This window comes from Agelaius phoeniceus, chromosome 24 (assembly GCF_051311805.1).
Source record: "Agelaius phoeniceus isolate bAgePho1 chromosome 24, bAgePho1.hap1, whole genome shotgun sequence".
In the NCBI taxonomy this organism is placed as follows: domain Eukaryota; kingdom Metazoa; phylum Chordata; class Aves; order Passeriformes; family Icteridae; genus Agelaius; species Agelaius phoeniceus.
In genome coordinates this window covers 4,235,470-4,254,542 of record NC_135288.1, presented here as the reverse complement: position 1 = coordinate 4,254,542, position 19,073 = coordinate 4,235,470, and the positions used below count along the sequence as shown (strand labels likewise).

Sequence of the window (19,073 nt, the reverse complement as noted above, 5' to 3'; positions counted from 1 at the left end):
AGACCTGGGTGCAGACACAGCATCCTGTTGTGGCCACAGCCATGTGGATCAGCACTGAGAAGTGGCATGTGCCAAAGCTGGGTTGATGGAGACCCTGAAGCTTCATATCTGGGGAGGCAAAAGAAAAAGCTGAGCACAGACAGGTGAGGGACATCCCAGCACCAAAATAGCTTCAAATCTGCCAGGAGGACTGGGGAGAGAGTGTATGTCAAAATGGGGAACCTGCAGCATCCTCAACAGAAGCCTGCAATGGTGTCTGGCATGGAACACGTTGTATGGGACAAAAAGGTGTATTTTTGAGATTACTCCATTACTCAAATATGATATCTATTACATTGGATTGACTCTCTCATCTCTGTTTAGTTTCTCTTGCACAAGCATTTTGACAGGGGAGAAGGAGATGAAAAGGTGAACTGTATCAAATTGCTGCCAACAACAGTGCAACCATGCCAGTGCATGACAAGTTTCTTGTTCAGTTTCACCTATTCTGGCACAATCAGGCACATACCTTAGGGTCTGCCTAGGAACAAGATGCTTGCAGAGAGCCCTGTGTTAGAAAGCATTGAAGGGAAGAGTTTCTCTGGGACTGAACACATGCTGTTTGGGTTGTGGTTTTTGAGGAAGAACATTTGAGGATAGGTGAGGAACTCAGTCCCACTTTTCATTGAGACAAGTACAAACCCCCTTCTGCCCTGTGAATGTCATGCTGTGAGTCAATAACCCTAAGTGCTGTACACAGGCCCCTTACACTGCTGTTTAATTACATAAACACTGATGAAGAGTACTGGACCATTATCATGGCCAAACTGATGTAAAAAAGTTAAAAAACACAGATCAGGTGGCAGGAAATTAATGGAATAAAAATGTACAGTGATCTCTTGTGCCTGTCCTTGTGTGCTGCAAGATTATCCCAATTTCTTGTCAGGCTTTATATGAGCTTGTCCCTTAGCTGCACTGTTTGCCCCAGACAGTGCTCTTTGGCATCTTTTCCAAATGTGATTGCACCCTCTATCGCATGAATTAGAGCTGTTTTATTCAGACAAATACCTTCTATTCCTACTATGACTACTGATTTATATGCTACAATAAATTGTACAAGACCTAAATACTAATATATACTAGGGATTCTTGCAGTGTTGTGGTAACCTCTGAAGATAAAATTAAGAATGCTTAATGATTAAGGCTCTGAATTTTAAGTTTTATTTTTAAAGTAGAGGAGACTGCACTACATCATTATATCTTTGTTTGCAAACTGTGAGGAAATGTGAAACACAAGCCCAAAATATGGCACTATAAAATAAAATTGCCTAATTTCTTTAGCCTAGGAAGGGGAAGACTTAAATAGAGAAGTGCATCATGTTTTACGGCATCTGCTCTGCAGGCCTATCAAAAAATATCTCTGTACCCGCTAAAAATCTTACTATCACGATCCGCCCCGCCAGTGCCAATTTGGGAATGAGCCGCATCTGTCCGGGGCGGGAGCGGCTGCGGCGAGCCCGCGGAGCGGTGGGTGCTGCGGAGAACGGGGGGCGGCTTCTCCCACCACCGGGCCCTCCCGACCCCGCCGCAGCCTCGGGGCTCTCCGCGGAGGCGGTGCCGGTGCGGGAGCAGCGCGGGCGGTGCCGGTGCGGGCGGGCGGGAGCAGCGCGGGCCCGGAGCCCTCCGGCGGCTCGGGCGGAGGCGGTGCCGGTGCCGGAGCAGCACGGGCCCGGAGCCCTCCGGCGGCTCGGGCGGAGGCAGTGCCGGTGCCGGTGCGGGGCGGGTGGGAGCAGCGCGGGCCCGGAGCCCTCCGGCGGCTCGGGCGGAGGCGGTACCGGTGCCGGTACGGGAGCAGCGCGGGCCCGGAGCCCTCCGGCGGCTCGGGCGGGGGCGGCCGCTGCCGGCGGAGAGCGCGGGGCGGGGCCGGCGGCGTCACGGCGCGGCGCAGTGCGGGCCGGGCGGGCAGGTGAGGCGGCGGCCGGGCCGGGCCGGGGGCGCGGGGGGCGGACGCGAGGCCCGGGGCCGTGAGGGGCCCTGAGGGGCCGGGCCGGGCCGGGTCGGTGGCGCGGCGCGGCCGGCGCGGCTCCTGCCCGCCCGGCACAAAGGATGGGCAGGCGGCGGCCGGGTCAGCACCAGGGTCAGGGCCGGCCTTCCCCGCCGATGACTGTGGGGTTTTGGGAGCCCTCGGTAGCCGACGCAGAAAAATCGGAGCCAGATTTGCCCGAAAGTAGAGTTATTTTCGGCGTAGCGGTGGCAGGAGGAGCGGTGAGGGCGGACCACATTGCCCGAGCACTCGCGTTTGTGCGGATAGCAGCCGGCATAGCCAGCATTGCCTTCCACTGTGATGTGCAAGTGTTGCTATAACAGATATGGAGTGCGAAAAATCCCAAATAACTATTGACACTGAGGGCTAGCAGCCACACTGAGGGAGAGGTTTCCTGCCTTGCTGCTGCCGTGATCACCACGTAGATTTACCCGTGGGCATTTTTGAGATGTCTTCCTGTGAACGACCAATAAGTTGAGGAAGATGAGGGGTTGAGGATATTGGCTCAGTTCATAGTTTTACACTGATTTTCTGCTGGACCAGTGACATGCTGTCAATAATAGCCTTTCGTTTCAAGTAATTACAGGTCACCACGTGTATTTTTGAGCCATGCATGGGGGGTCTTTCCTATATCACTAAAACATTGCCACTTAGGACTTGGAATGCAATCACTTTGCAATACTCAGTAAAGGAGATAAAGGGGGATCTAGTATGAAATGAAAACTAATAGATGGAGATAAGGAGATAACACTTCTGTGCCAATGGCAAGGTATAATAGTAGTGAAGGGGGCTGCTAGCTCATCTTCTTTGTCATGGCTCTGTGAAAGGGTTGTTAGAGCAACTGTCATGAATCTGATTGGGTTTTCATTATGTCTTCTTTCAGGTATCTCCTCATTTCTAACAAATTCTCATTGTGAGGATATTACTTTTTCCTGGAGGCTGATAAAGGTACTCTGCAAAGTAAGTACTCTGCTTGTCAGAGACATGGGTTATAAGAAGTTTTCAGTAATTTGGAGGAACAGTGTCAAGGAGAACAGTGGTGCAGATGTCTTAGCAAAGTCTCTGTATGCTTCTCTTTCTGCTGGTCCTTGTATGGGACTTTGTGCCTAATGAGCTTCCCAAGCAAGATGCTGCTGTTGGTGCTGTGTGAGGTGAGGGCTGCCAAGATGTGCAGCTGGGATTATGAATTGCTCGTTCTCTCTTGCCTGATATACACCTCTTCTGAGGAGAAGCAGTCAAGGAAACCCTTGACACAATGTTAGCAATATTTCAATAGATGCCTTCTCACTCTCATCCTTCCTTATCCTCACTCTCATCCTTCCTTATCCTCCTTTCCCCCCAAATGCACTCCAGTTACTCCAGCTGCCATCTCCTGTGAGGTGCTGGACAGTCAGTTTGGGATTGTGCAGTGTCTCTGATCCCTGCATGGAGCTGAGGGTTGGTCTGTGTAAGCATCATCCCCCATGCTTAACACTGCTTGGGTTAGTGTGTGTGATGGCAAACCTGGGCTTGTGGGGTTCTGCTTTCAGGAATAGTTGGGGATCTGCAATGAATTGTGGCTTTGTGTAGACTGAGGGCTACAGGAAGGAAGAGCAGTGCATGAAAGGTGCCAGATGAAGAAGCAGAAAACATGAGATTTAGGGGAGTGCTGTACAGCCAAAGAGTAGAAGAGCTGGGAGTTTTTTCCCCAGGGGAAATGTAATCAAAAAAGTAAGAGACTTGTTTTACTCACTAGTGTGCAGTGGTGAGGGTTTGGTGAAGAGGGATGGGGTGATGTGGAGCTGTTCTTGTGCAGCAGCAGCTTTTGGGCAAGGAGGCATAAGGAAAAGGTCAGACTTCACTCATGAGCTGTTTCCATTTCTGGAAAAAAGAATCAAGAAATCACATTTGGTTCGTTTATGCAGCAGATCTGTTGGCATCTCTCTGATGTGCTATTTTGGAAACCATTTGGCTGTTTTACCCACCACACTGTGCATGCTTTGGCTACAGGAGTGACTCTGATGAGATCCAAGGAGCCTATTCAGCACTTGGGAGCCATTAAGCACTGAAAGAGGAGTAGCAGTTTTGAGGGTGGCTTGTGGGGCATGAATCTTCTTCTCATGATTCAGTTCCTAAGGATCAGGAACTCCCCTTCTTGCAGTGGAGATATCTCTGCTGAATTCAGGAATGGAAATAGGAATAAAACCAAACTTGGTCATTGGGAAGAAGGTGTTGCATTAAGCCTTGGCCTCTGCATAGGCAGCAGGAGTGCTAGGATCAGTAGCAAAAGGATTTCTTGCCAAAGTGATTTCATGTAGCAGCAGGGGTCTGGAATCTCCTGCCAAGCTTTGCATTATTGTAAACATAGACTGAGATTATGATTTATTTTTTTAACTTGAGCGAGTTTAACTCAAGTGAATTCTACATAAATGTAAACCCTTTGCTGACCCATTGGGAACTTCTGAAAAGTGTGACATCTGTGACTGTTAATTGTTTTAAATATTTCAATTTTAATCCCCTGTGATGGTAGGCAAATACTTAGGTAACCTAGAGAGTATCTCTGGTGTTTCATTTTGCAAAGATGCAGGAGATGGGCCCATAAAGCACAAATGCCTTCCATCAAGAGATGGGAAGAAGAGGTTGTAACTAACACAAAGGCCATACTTCATATATGAAATATTGAGAAATGACTTGAACTTCAGTAAAAAAAATTAAGCAAAGTGTGGTGGTGTTTGTAGGGGTTTTAGGATGAGGGAAGAGATGAGAATTTTGACTTTATGTTTTAGAAGGTTGATTTATTATTTTATGATATATTAAAAGAAAATGATATATTAAAACTATATTAAAAGAATAGAAGAAAGGATTTTATTAGAAAGATAATAAAGAAAAGAATAGAATGAGAATAAAATTTTGTGATTGTTTACAGTTTCGACACAGGTTGTTGTTATTGGTTATCAAGTAAAAACAATTTTACATGCTGGGTAAACAATTTTTTAAATCACATTTTAAAGCAGCAAAACATGGAGAAGCTGAAAAGATCTTAAGGAAAGGATTTTTCATAAAATGTATCTGTGACAGCAAAGTTTTTCTTCCCTCAGCCACTTTCTTGTGAGCTGTTTGTGTTGCAGACCCTCAGCCATGATGGTTCCAGCATCGGGCCCGAGCCCTGCCGGCGATGCCGCGCTCCTGTCGGGCGTGGCCTCTCAGGAGCTCTGGAGATCCTCAGCCCCAGGCTACTCGGGGCTGCCCACACGGCACATCAGTCACCGGGCCAACAACTTCAAGAGACACCCAAAAAGGAGGAAACACATCCGGCCCTCACCTCCACCCCCACCCAACACTCCCTGTCCCATGGACCTGGTGGACTTTGGGGATCTCCAGCCTCAGAGGTCTTTCCTGGAGCTCCTTTTCAATGGGTGCATTCTCTTTGGGCTTGAATTCAGCTATGCCATGGAAACAGCCTATGTTACCCCTGTGCTGCTCCAGATGGGGCTTCCAGACCAGCTGTATGGAATGGTGTGGTTCATCAGCCCTATATTAGGTAACTTTTTGTGGTGCTATTTCTTCCCTCTTAGTTTTTCCACTGTGGGATTTTTAAATTTTTTTGTTTGCAGTACCTCAGCTGTTCATGAGGATACTCTCTCGAGGTTGAAAACTGCTAACCAAAATTTCAGACAAATAGGAGGACAATTCTTGCTGTGCCCTGCCTGAAATAAGACAAATGTGCTCAAAATATCTGTTCTTTTAATAACTTTTCCACCTCTTAAAAGTTGTGTGAGGGTAACCTTTGGTTGCTCTGTTCCTGTACTTAAAAACAAGCATAAGAAGATCAGTGTATCCATTTATGTCCCCATGAAAAAAAAGCATACAGAGGCAGTTTTCAAGGGTGTGTGAAAAAAGCAGAGTGGGATTGCCTTCTCCTGTTTAACTTTCTGTAACAAATGAGGGGTTCCAGTGATGAAAGACCATCGACCACTGGTGATACAGGCATTGAATTACACAGAGGCAGGGCTGGGAGTGTATCCATTACTATGGATACCACTGGAAAATTTTGTTCTGCCTGTCCTTGTACTCACAACATGTGCTTTGGAAGAAGAGATAGGCCCCTCCTAACAGGCTGGCACTGGTTAATAGAGGCATCTTTCCTACTTGCATGTTTGCTTCCTGCTGTTTTCCAAGCTAATCCTGCAGGGGATCTCACATCTAATATGAGATAGCTTGTAAAGAACAGAGTGCTTAGGAATGTGTAACTTGTACTCTGACTTTTCACCTGGTGTCAAACTCTGTGTTGCTGATGCAGAGTGAAGTGCCCTGCAGTGAGCAGCAGCACATTCTGAGTCCCTGTCCTGGGCAATGCCAGGCAGTGTGCTGTGTGTGCCTGGCTGACTGGGGATGTCACTGCATCAGTCCTGCCTTGACTGCCTTTTAGGGCATGCCTGCTTTAACTCCTCTGTGAAACAGGCTTGTAGAAGAATCCTGTCCATTGGTGATTCCTTTTTTCTAGGGTTTTTGCTGCAGCCTTTGCTGGGAGCCTGGAGTGACAGATGCACATCAAGATTTGGGAGGAGAAGACCTTTCATTCTGGTTTTAGCAGTAGGTGTGTCTTTTGGAAGTGATGGGGATAACACTTAAAAACGTTGTACATCTCTCTTCTGTGACAGTCCTTGTGGCACTAAACTGAACAAAATGTTCCTGAGGTGTTGGGTGTTGTGGGTCTGAAGAAGATGGTGAGTGACACAGCTGATGCTTTGGCAGCTGGAGATCCTCACATAAAAACTTCTCAGAGTCTGAAAGGATATTTTGAGGGTCAAGAATGTGGATGTTTTTGGCCAAAGTAAACTCTAGACATTTGTTAGGCTTGAATAGTGGAAAAGGATTATGTGTGTGCTATAAGCCACACTAATTTCCCAGGCTGCATTGATAGGAGCAAGAGCAACAGTGCTTGCTGCAAGGCTGTGCAGGTGGAATAATGCTTTTGGAGTCTGGAGCTCTGCAGCCTTGCTGACAACCAGTGACTGATTTTGTTTTGGTTTTGTTCCCAGGAGCATTGCTGGGGCTCTCCCTTATGCTGAATGGCAAAGATATAGGGAGTGCCTTGTCTGACACTGAGAATAACCACAAATGGGGCATCATCCTTACAGTCTGTGGTGTTGTCCTCATGGACTTCAGTGCAGATTCAGCAGACAATCCCAGCCATGCCTACATGATGGATGTGTGCAGCCCAGTGGATCAAGACCGGGGCCTCAACATCCACGCTTTGTTAGCAGGTATGTCTTCATGGTGCTTCCTGGGAGATGTCAGCCCTGAGTAAACAAGCCCTGCTGGGAGAAAGCAGGGTGGAAGCACTGGTCTTTTCCTGAATGAGCATAATGACCAAATACTGACAGGTATCACTAATTAACTGTAAAAAAAATCTACTTATTGCAAAAGGCTTTTGTAACTACCTCAACTCAAACAAGGCACAGTCATGGGTTGTTCATCTGAAGGTCCCTCACATATTTTCTAAGACCTATGGAAACAAAATTATCCCTTGAGGGAGGAGGTTTGGCTTCCTGCAGGTGTGGAATATGTGTCTTGTAGTTGCTCTCTTGGAGGCAAAAGTGCATACTGGGTGCTGTTGATCCCTCTCTGCTGTCATCTTCAATTGCTGTGCTGCCCTGTTCTAGGAGACCATTCCACACTCTTGAATGTGTTTGTGAGTAAGAAAGGAGAGTGTTGAAAGACTTTCACCATGAGAATGGAGAGAAAGGTGCTCTCAAAACTTCCCTGCTCATCAGTAGTAACACAGTGGCAGTTTTGCACACTGTCAACACAGTGCTGAGTCATGAGCTTGCTACACTTCTGAAGTGATTGGATCTGTCTTAGTTAGATCTGCATTCCTCATATGAGGAAAATGGATTTTCACTTTCAGGAAAACAGTCTTAGCTGAATGATTGCAGAGCCTTGTCACAAGGCTGGTGGACACTTCTGTTTACGGACTGAAATAGCTAAAGGTAAGGTGTTTTGTTCTTGGCAAAGAAAAATTATAATTTTAAATTATTTGTATCATCACTTTCACAGCACTTTCTCCCTCTTTCTGTACCATGTTGGTACATGCAGACTGTCCTTGTGGCACAGCTGTGTTTATTAGTGCATTTGAAGTGAAAAGGGGTCAAATGGTAAAACAGAAATGTCAGATTCTACTCATGATTCATTATACAAGTGATGCTGTGCTGCTGCTGACTTGTGGGACTGGATAGGGAAGATAATCTTAGCTCTGTTTTTCCACCAGGTCTTGGAGGTGGCTTTGGTTATGTTGTTGGAGGAATACACTGGGATAAAACCAGTTTTGGAAAAGCTGTAGGAGGGCAACTTCGTGTCATCTATGTCTTCACCTCAATTGTACTGACCATTGCTACTGTGCTGACTCTAGTTAGCATTCCAGAGAGACCCTTAAAGTCCTCTAACAGGAAGAAAAAGGTGATGAAAAGTCCAAGTCTTCCTCTCCCTCCTTCTCCACCTTTCTTCTTTGAGGACAATGTAAATGAAAACTCTGCTTCTCATAACTCAGCTCACTTACATGCAAGTTTTACGAGTCCTGTTTCCCCCATGAGCCCACTCACGCCAAAATACGGGAGTTTTATCAGCAGAGACAATTCTTTGACAGGACTTAATGAGTTTGCATCATCCTTTGGGACATCAAATATTGACAGTGTGCTTATAGACTGTTTTACAGGCGGGCATAATAGTTACATGACACTTCCAGCTAGTTTGTCCAGGCAGCCTGTGAGTGTCAGCTTTCCTCGGGTGCCTGATGGCTGCTACCATGGAGCAAATGGAATTCTGGAGCAAGGGGAAAGCAGCTTAACATCAGGGTGTGACAGTGATGTGCTGAGAGTGGGCTCACTGGATGCAATAAAGCCACGGTCATCAGGGATCTTGAAAAGACCTCAGACCTTGGCCATTCCAGATGCTGTAACAGGACACTGCCCAGAGAATAACAGAAGAAGAAATGTAACCTTCAGCCAGCAGGTAAGAGCAGGAAATCAATGATATGACCATGTAAACATGAGTGTTATTAATCTCTTCATATAGTTTTAAATATGTGGTGCACAGATTATTCATTAAAGACTCTTGTGACAGCTTCCTCATAAAAGTCATTACAGGAACAGCACACCTTCTATGACTCTAGATCAGTAAAGTAGTGGGTAGAGTGTGAATTATGGCTGGCAGTCTGTCAGCTGCCTTTGTTAAGATGGGAGAAATGGGAATATCCCACTCTTAACTGGGCCACTTGAGAGAGTTAGGTCAGTATTTTTAGTCCTGCTTCACTACCAAGGGAGCTACCACATGAACGTAGAAAAGGTCACATTTTTATTGAGCCTGTATCTTCCCTTTCCACAGAAAGACCTGCAAAATAGGGCCAGGGATAGGATTCTCCCATGAGCTTCTCCTTATGGCAGTCATTACATCTGGCTCCATCAGGGAGGTGAGCTTTCCCTTACTGAGGGATAAGACTCTGACCTCACCTCCCACTGTTGGTGATAACTTGGAATGTCTGAGACCTCTGCATGCTGGCCCATTTTTTTATGATCTGGGATGAGGTAAACAGTCCTCTATTTTTTGTTTTGTTTTGTTTTTTGGGTTTTTTTGTTTGGTTTGGTTTGGTTTGGGGATTTTTTATTTTATTTTAATTTTTGGGGGTGGTGGTTTTTTGTTTTTGTTTGTTTTGTTTGTTGTTGCTGTACTTTTGACCCAGTTTGTGAGAGCAGACTTTGTTAGGGCCAGGATTTTACATACTGGGCACACTGAGGTTGAGCATTGAGGTTAGCAAGCAGTGATAATGTGTTTCAATTAAACCCATCCTCTTCTTCCTCAGTGTCTCTAAAACTTCAGGATCCACATTCACCTGAAAGTGGGTACAGCTCCTATAAATGCAGTGGAATTGATGCATTCCTGCTGTGCCTGTGCATCTGAATGTGGTTCCCAAGTCCCCTAGTGCAGGGGAGAGAGCTGCTTCAAGCATTCTGAAAGCTACAGTGAGTGCAGTGCTGCCATTTATCACCTGTTCCACTCTAATTCACTTCTTAATCTCCAAGTCAACGTACTCCAGCAGCAGAGTTTAACTTTCAGATGATCAGATAGGTGTGCAATATTGCATACAGCTGCTTAAAGGATGTTTGTGCTTCTCCTGCTGTGCTGTTGACCTGGCAGTTCTTACACTGCAGGTTGCCAACATCCTGCTGAACGGGGTGAAGTACGAGAGCGAGCTGAACGAACCGGGCGAGGCCTCGGAGCAGCCCCTGTCTGTGAAGCTGCTCTGCTCAACCATCTGCCACATGCCCAAGGCTCTCCGAAACCTCTGCATCAACCACTTCCTAGGTACTCCCTAAGCACCCCCTTGCCTTCACCAGGGAGTGTTGGATGTGCAAGGCAGCCCCGAGAAAGGCAGGAATGATGCATCTGGCTCCATGTTCTCAGAAGGCTAATTTATTACATTATATTATATTATATTATATTATATTATATTATATTAATTAACTTTATAATACTATATTCTATTAAAGAATATATAATATATATATATTCTTTATCTATACTATACTATACCATACTAAAGAATACAAAAAAGATACTTACAGAATACTAAAAAGATAATAGTGAAAACTCGTGACTCTTCCCAGAGTCCTGACACAGCTTGGCACCAATTGGCCAAAGAGTGAAAACAACTCCCAGCAGAATGCAATGGAACAATCACCTGTGGGTGAACAATCTCCAAACACATTCCACATGAGCAAAACACAGGAGAAGCAAATGAGATAAGAATTGTTTTCCTTTTTCTCTGAGGCTTCTCAGCTTCCCAGGAGAAAAATCCTGGGCAAGGGGATTTTTTCAGAGAATGTGAATGCCACAAGGGAGGACTCTGCCTTGGGTGAACCTTTTTCAGTTTTATCTATTGGCTGCTGATAGAGACAACTTGATTTCTTCCATATAGATACTATTGAGGTAGCTATTTAGAACAATTAGAAAGGGAAAAAAACCCAAAAGATCCCAGCAGTAAAGCCTGTGTTCCTAGAAAGGGAACAAGAGCCTAAATCAGCACATCTTAAGGGGAATGTTCACAGCAAGCAGAAAGATGAGATTAGTTGTGTTTCCATGCTTACACCCTGAGGCTGGCATTTACTTTCCTCCCTTTGCTCATGTCCAGGGGTCCCAGAGCAGGCCAGGAGGAGCTGTGGAACGTGGCATTGCAGGGGTGCCTGTAGCCAGTACAGGATTGCCTTTACTCTTAGCCAGTGTGTGACTGGTGTTTAGGAAGGGCTTGCACTCATTCCAATTTACACTAAATTGGACAGAAGGGACCAGGTAATTAATACTCACTGGCTGTGAAAGGAATTAGGGGATTGTCTACATCAATAGCCTTGGTGCCAATTTGTGAGCAGAGCTTTTAACTGTGTCAGAGGCACTCTGGAGGCTGCAACCATGACAGAAGAAGCACTCCCTCCAGTCCTATGTGGGAGGATAACAGCAACCTGAAATTACTATGGGATGAGCCTCTCTGTTAAACCAAGTGCTGTGTCCTGTCAGAACCTGAAGACAGCTCAGACTGCTGTCATCTATTTTTCTGTCTTGTTAAACCAGTATTTTGTGGCCTTTAGTCAGCCTCGAGGTTTCCACTTAGGAATTCAAATGGTAAATCTTGGTCTTTACAAGCCTGAATGTCTTTAACAAACATTGCAGCACTATGCACGGGGAGCAGCGGGCTCAGGTAAATGTGGCTGGATGTTATGTAACCCTCAGCTTGCACAACCTGTCCTGGGGTGTGAGTGTGAGATACCTGATAACATCCTTGTAAGCTTACAAGGGGAAACAGATGTTCTGAAATCCTAATAAGTTACTTTTCTCTTCTTTCAGGGTGGCTTTCATTTGAGGGGATGCTACTCTTTTATACTGACTTCATGGGAGAAGTGGTGTTCCAAGGGAACCCAAAAGCACCTCACAACTCAGATGAGTATCAGAAGTACAACACTGGGGTCACCATGGGCTGCTGGGGAATGTGCATCTATGCATTCAGTGCTGCTTTCTATTCAGGTACTTGGCACAGCTGTCTGAACTACTGCTTTGGGAAAAGATACATTTCTTAAAAGTGGTGATTCTGCAACAATGGGCCAGTGTTTATGTTGCACACAGCCTGCCAATGGCACAAGTGCTGTAGCAGTGTCCTTTTTCACCCCTTTACCTCTGCTACTTAGCTTGGCCTGCACCGACAGCAGGTGAGGTCAGTAACCCGGGTGAAGACACATCTCTTTTAGGATGTGGTTCCTTTCACAAGTGGCATTTTCAAAGTACATGGAATGCAGAGACCCATGCAGTCACCAGAGGCACAGTTCTGGTGCTGCACCACCCAGGCAGAGCACTCGGGTGTCATGTGCCACCCCAGCCCTTTGTCATGTGTGTCAGTGTGTCACACCTCTGCCTGCCCACCCCCAGCAGCTCCCATTTACCCCTCTGGGACAGGGGCAGTGCCAGGCCTCAGCTCTGCCGTGCCCTCTGTGCAGACAGGGCAGCAATCCTGCATCGTGGAAGCCAGGTTTGGAAGGGTCCTTGGCACTCACTCACGTGCAAGCCACCAATTCCTCAGGGGTTGCCCCTGAGATGTGGCTGCCTAAGCAAGGGTGTCAGTGGGGAGGGCTGCAGGTCACCCCAAAGCTGTCCCATTTCCTTGCAGCCGTGCTGGAGAAGCTGGAGGAGCGCTTCAGCACACGGACCCTGTACTTTGTGGCATATTTGGCCTTTGGGCTGGGCACGGGCCTGGCCACGCTCTCCAGGAACGTCTACGTGCTGCTGTCCCTGTGCGCCACCTATGGCATCCTGTTCGCCACGCTCTGCACGCTGCCCTACTCCCTGCTCTGCGACTACTACCAGAGCCGAGAGGTGAGCCTGGGACACCCTGGCTCTGGGACACCCTGGCTCTGTGCCTGTGTGCCCTAGGACACCCCTGGCTCTGGGACACCCCTGGCTCCTCTGGGACACCCCTGGCTCCTCTGGGACATCCCTGGCTCCTCTGGGACACCCCTGGCTCTGTGCCTGTGCCCTCTGGGACACCCCTGACTCTGTGCCTGTGTGCCCCGGACACCCTGGCTCTGGGACACCCCTGACTCTGTGCCTGTGCCCTCTGGGACACCCCTGACTCTGTGCCTGTGTGCCCTGGGACACCCCTAACTCTGGGACACCCCTGACTGTGGCTTTGTCCCCCGGGACAATCCCCTGACTCTGTGCCTGTGTCCCCTGACTCTGTGCCTGTGTTCCCTGTGTCCCCTGACTCTGTGCCCGTGTCCCCGCAGTTTGTCGGCTCGCAGTCGGAGGGCACTCGCCGTGGCATGGGCGTTGACATCTCCCTGCTGAGCTGTCAGTACTTCCTGGCACAGATCCTCGTGGCGCTGGCCATGGGGCCGCTGACGGCGGCCGTGGGCAGTGCCAGCAGTGCCATGTACTTCTCCAGCCTCGTGTCCTTCCTGGGCTGCCTCTTCTCGTCCCTCTGTGTCACCTACGAGCTGCTGCCCCCCGAGGAGCTGCCACCCGCGGAGGAGCAGCGCCCGCTGCTGCCCCGAGCGAGGAACCAATAAACGGGAGGAGCTGCCTCGGCCTCTGCTGCCTCCTGGCCTCACCCTCGGCCTTCCTATCGCGACAGGCCGGGCCGTGCCCCCCTGGGATGGCAGCAGGGGGCTTGGCACACACAAAGAAAGGTCTGTGCTGGCTTTGCTGGGCTTTCCCCTGCCGGAGGGAAGGTGAGGGGTGAGGCAGCGGCGCCTGGCACTGCTCGTGTCCTTCCCCGAGGTGGCAGAGGGCTCTGTGTGCCTCTGGTGCTGTTATCCCGGGGTGCCTGCATTGTCCTGCATGAGGCCGAAGATCTGCAAGCTCCTCTGTCGCTGCTGGGCTGCCCAGGCACTGCTGCAGAGATTGCCACCGTGGGAACGGTGACAGTGCCACTCTGCGGGCAGAAGGTGCCACCTCTGGCCAGGCAGAGCAGCCCTGCTTGCCCAGGTCGGTGATTGCTGGGAGGGAGCTGCAGGTCCAGCCTGCAGCCTCTGCCCGTGGCAGGCCTGGCTCTGGAGGGGGCTTTTCAAAACTCTGGGGAGGCTGAGAGCAGCTGGTCTTGCTTGGGTGGTGTCAGTCCTTTGTCAGGTGTCAGTTAAAGCCAGGAGTTCATTTTAAGTCATTAATAAAACAATTTCTGGGTGCAGAGAGCTCAGAACTGCTCCAAGACACCCCTGTGGGCTGCAGCGCTGTGGCCTGGCTCCCACAGCCCACGCTGGGGGTCCTGGCTGTGCTCCCTGGTGATGTTCCCCAGTATGTGCATATTTCCTTCGTCATTAGAGTTTAATTAAGACTACAGGAGTTTGTGGTAACTTAGCAGGAGGATTTGTCCATAATCCAATTCAGCAGTTGTCCATCCATAACCCATTCTGGGGAGAAAGGTCTTTTCCCATCAACCTCCCTTGGGCAGAAGGTTACTCTCAAGAACTTTACTCATAAGCAAAATCATTTGTATGGAAGCCTCCATCACATCATTCTTGTTTCTACAATTTTACCTTGGGGCATTCTGAAGTCTGGGGTCAGTGGCTCAGTGCTTATCAATTACAGCTGCATCTTCCTCATCTCAGTCAAACCACTAAAAGGGCTTTGGGTTTCATTACAAGAGAAATTTCTTAACTATTCTGATTTTAGAAGGTGGTGTGTGAGAATTTTTACAAGTTCTAGTTAAGGCCAGGAGTTAATTTTAAGTCATTAATAAAACTATTTGTAAAGCCCCTGTCAGTCTGCCTCTGTATCTGGGTAGGCAGCCAAGTTCTGCCAAGGATGGTGAAGGATGGTGGCATTTTGTGTTCACATGTGCTGTGCATGGCATCCTGCAGAGATGGTATTTGGTCCTAGGTCCAGAAGGGTTTTCTCTGGAGAGTCACTCCTTTACATGGGTTGTACTTCACTGTTCACCTGGTTCTGATCTATGATGCCAGGGTGAAATAATATCTGTAATCTTGAGTTGTTGTGGCTCACTGTAATCCAGTGCTGAAAGAATAATACATAACTTGTAAGAACCCCTCACTTCTATCATCTGCTCCCAATTTTTATATTTTAGAAGCAAGTATTGATTTAAACAGAGGAATCCTGCTGAAATGATGCAGTCAAGCACTCAGAGATAAAGGACTGTTAGCTGCCAGACTGATGAGGACATTCACCTTTCATTTCTTTCTTTGGGCTTACACGGTGTCACACCTGCAGGAATTTCTGTGCCATTCCCTTCATTATGGGACAGCTGTCCCCAGGAATGTTCAGGACAAAGCTGGGACAAATAGCATGAGAAACAATGGCATTTGGCACTTCTGACAATCTAAACACTTGGCTTTGGAGAATTATTCTTTTCTTGTTAGTCTGCTTTGTAATCCTAATTTCTCTTCCTTCTCAAACTTTAAACTCAAAAATAATTTTATTTTTTGTTTGGCCCCACTAGCTAATGTGGTATTAATTCTTAAAGGTTTTTTTCTCCTCTTAAGTTTTGTAGCCAGCCTTTATTGCACTAAATGGATTGTGAGCACTTTACTTTTCCAGGGAGCTGGAGTTGCAGATCCTTTTGTTGTAAGTGAAAAATCTTCAGAAAATTCAGAAATCACTGTATTTGATTATAATGTTTGTCTCCATTTCCCTCTGTAAATAATATCAACTACATTTATGTAGTTATAAAACTATTGCTATGCCTGTATGCCTTGCCCAATGGACTCTCTATTAAATTTTTTTTTATTTTATGGCATATGGACTTTATTTTGCATATGTATTTATGTAGTGGTACATACACAGGACTTCTAAGTCAACATCAGAGTGTGTTAATTTGGGGCTTTGAGCAGTCCTAGTGGTGTCTGGAAAAACCAGAGCCTGTCACCATCATGCAGAGTTAAAAGTTGCACCAAATCCTCAGAAATAACTTTAAAAAGAGGCATTGCTTACTTGCTGATTCTTTTCCTTGGTCAGACATTTTGTATTTTACAGAAATTACTGTCTATGGTCACTGGTGAACTGTGAGCTGCAACGTGATGTTCCCCTTCTGGAATCCAAAGGCTTCAAATATTCTGTCTAAATTTGCAAGTTACTGATTTAAAAAAGATGCATGAGTTTAGGCAGGAAAATGATTTTACACTGTGCTGTTTTTCAGGTTAATTTTGATTCAGTCCATAGCATTAAAGGTTGCTTCATGGCAATTATTTGTGATGTTTGTAAATGTATTTATTACACTTGTACAGAAGCAGGGAAAATGAGGAGAGGGGTGGAGAAAAGACCTAATGGTTTTCACATGTTTGTAATTAAGCAACCTGTAACCATTTCAGCATGTCTGCAGCTCACTCAGCCTCTGTGTCACTCAGAAAAACCTCATGATTTCAGAACTTCTGCTGTTCTTTGGTTGGAAAAATAAATTTTTTCAAGAATAAAATAGAATAAAATTTATATATATAAATATAGTATGTATCTAGTGTATATAAGGCATATTGGGAAGTGTTTACGTGTTCTCTAGACAATTTATTTTCTACAAATGAATAATTAAGCATCTTGCACTCTACAGGAGATACAGTTTATTAAAAAAAGAATATGTGTAAAAAGGTTCTTAATGTGTTTTCCCTCCCTCAGGGGTTGGTTGCACTGGCAGCTTTATTGAGATGCAACACTGGAAACTTTTCTTTGCCTGACATTTGTAGACTCATATAAGTGTTGCACAAAGGAAACCCCAAAAAGTTCAGGGGTCCAACTAAGGTAGGAGAGACTTTGGTGGGTTTCTTGTCTCTTGGAACAGGGTCAAATATGGGATTAAATAGTAGGATTTGTAAAGAGGGACTGGGGGAGGGAGTTGCATGAGACTGAATTTTTTTCTTTAGCTTTTAAATGAACAAACAGCCCCAGAACCTCTCTGGAGAGTTAACAGGAAACCAACTGCACTTGGATTTGCACCTGTCTGTGCCAGGCCTGCCCTGCACCCTCTGCACTGCTCTGTGACAGTAACTCACAGCCAGGATCAAAACTCTGACAACTGGAGCTGGCCAAAGGCAGAGGCTGTGCCACAGCTGCAGGCAGAGCGCCTGGAAACAACGGCAAACCTGGGGAATTCCCTCCTGGAACGCTCCTGTAGCTGCATTAGAGCAGCAGAGCCTCTTCTATGCACCACACGTGGCAACGGTGACTCTGACCGAGAGGAGTCTGGAGAAAGCAGCAGAGGGACGGTGCAGAGTGCAGAGGTAACGCTTTAATGGGGTCAGATGCACTGACAGGGCAGGAGAGACCTCGGGCCCGGGAAGGCCGGAGCAGCCCCGGGTGAGAGCAGCCCCGGGCCGCAGCAATCTGGGGCCGCAGCGGTCCCGGGCCGGAGCACACCCGGGGCCGGAGCAGTCCCAAGCCGGAGCAGCCCCGGGCCGCTCGGGACGCTCCCGGCCGGGCCGTGTCAGGGCGCGGTGCCGCTGTCGGTGCCGGGCTCGGCCGAGCCGTCCGCAGGGGCAGCCTCCGGCTGCTGCTCGCGCTGTCGCCGCCGGCGCAGCCTCTCGGCGCCGGTCACCGTCATGGGGTGGAGCGGCAGGAACCCCGCCAGCCCTGCCCGGTGAGACGCGGTGAGAGCGGCACCGAGCCCGGCCCGCCCGCCCCCATCCATCCCTGCCCCCCCCCAGGCCTACCCAGGAGCTTCTCGGCGGGCCGGGAGAGCTGCGCGCCGCAGCCCAGCCAGTAGCGCAGCCGCTCCAGGTTGAGCCCCGCCACCTTCTCGCCGTACGCGTTGGGCAGCGGGTCCAGGCAGCCGAGCTGCTCCAGGTACTTCCCGTCGCGGGCGCGCCGGCTGTTGGCCGCCACGATGCGGAAGAACGGCCGGTTGGTGCAGCCCCCCAGCGCGAAGCGGATGACGACGTGGCCGCCGCGGCCCCTCAGGAGGCGGCTCCCTGCGGAGAGAGCGCGGGGCGGTCACGGCCGGGCCGGACCGGGCCGAGCGGGGCCGCTCCGGGCCCGCCGCACTCACCGAGCTGCACCATGGCGGCGGCACGGCCCGCGCGCGGCGCGCAGAGATGACGTAAGGGGCAGGAAGGCGCGCGGTGGCTGCCGGGAGTTGGAGTCCGGGGGTGTGACGTCATTGGGGATCCCAATGTCGCCGCGGTGCTGCGGTGGAGCCGGGGGGGGGGGGGGGGGGAGCACGGGCTCCCCAAAAAAGGAGGGTACAGCCCCAAAATACCTGAAAATTCACAGGGACGGTGTGCGTGTGTGCAAAATACTGAAACTGCAGAGTCTGTCATTGTTATAGCTGTTGACAAATAACGGTGCTTATATAAAAATTGATTTTAAAATAACCCCCCGTATCTGCTGTATCATACACAAGATTTTAGAATATAAGAAATTCAGATCTACCTTAGCCAGTGCATCTCTGTCCCGTGCTTTCCTTTTCCCTACCAACCTGCCCGAGTTTCTTCAGCAGAGGGAGCTCCAGCTTTACGTTTGCTCCTCGCCTTTCCCGAGGATTGCCCAGAGGAGCTGGGAGCGAGTTCCTGCTTCTGGAGCCTTCCCTGGCAGCAGCACCCACCCAGCTCTGCTGGGTACCTTTCCCTGGAGATGTCCCCCGGCCTCACCCTGACCTGGCAGCTGTTGACAAAGGTGCCCTGGGGGGAGTTGAAGTCCTGGAGGATGAAGCTGTTGTCTGAGATGGAGAATTCCAGGGCTGCAGGGCGATCTGCTCCCCCTGCAGACTGGGAGCAGGTGAGGGAGAGGCAGGGGACGCTGCTGGAGGTGGCTCCAGGTTCATCCCTGCTTTTCCAAGCCCCTTTTCTGGCCGTCAGTCCCAGCACAAACTGTGCTCCACACTTTGCACATCTCCCTCCCCTTTTAGGATGCTCAGCTGCCTCAGCCCCACCTGCAGGACGATGTCGGCCCCTCTGTGGCTCCCCATGGTCCTGGTGTAGGATTCCAGCTGGAAACACCCTGAGTGCTTTGGAAAGGCTCTCCTTGCCCGGCCCCCTCACCTGCAAGGCTTGCACCAAGAAACCAACTTCTCCTTCAGGAACCTCCCACCCAACAC

General features: G+C 48.8%; 2 protein-coding genes across 12 annotated transcripts; one reads left to right on the top strand and one right to left on the bottom strand.

Moving 5' to 3' along the window:
• The first annotated feature begins 1 nt into the window (after position 1).
• Positions 2–16,236, top strand: SLC45A1 (solute carrier family 45 member 1). 11 transcript variants are annotated; one of them, XM_077190170.1, is made up of 10 exons: positions 2–143; positions 2,907–2,983; positions 5,131–5,543; positions 6,507–6,599; positions 7,045–7,269; positions 8,274–9,013; positions 10,210–10,363; positions 11,897–12,073; positions 12,711–12,916; positions 13,327–16,236. In XM_077190170.1, the coding sequence occupies exons 3-10, from the start codon at positions 5,141–5,143 to the stop codon at positions 13,606–13,608; spliced, it is 2,280 nt and encodes a 759-aa protein (XP_077046285.1). In that variant the 5' UTR covers positions 2–143; positions 2,907–2,983; positions 5,131–5,140; the 3' UTR covers positions 13,609–16,236. The 11 variants fall into 11 exon arrangements, with proteins under 11 accessions (XP_077046285.1, XP_077046291.1, XP_077046292.1 ...); XM_077190176.1 differs by lacking the exon at positions 2–143 and adding an exon at positions 1,408–1,506 and having other exon boundaries at positions 2,907–2,971; XM_077190177.1 differs by lacking the exon at positions 2–143 and adding an exon at positions 1,408–1,506 and having other exon boundaries at positions 5,101–5,543.
• Positions 16,237–16,582: 346 nt separating this feature from the next.
• MRPS16 (mitochondrial ribosomal protein S16) lies at positions 16,583–18,185 on the bottom strand. Its single transcript, XM_054647823.2, has 3 exons — positions 18,027–18,185; positions 17,692–17,949; positions 16,583–17,611 (listed from the first exon to the last, which is right to left on the bottom strand). Exons 1-3 carry the CDS (start codon positions 18,136–18,138, stop codon positions 17,466–17,468), a joined length of 516 nt encoding a protein of 171 aa, XP_054503798.2. The 5' UTR covers positions 18,139–18,185; the 3' UTR covers positions 16,583–17,465.
• Between the last annotated feature and the right edge of the window lie 888 nt (positions 18,186–19,073).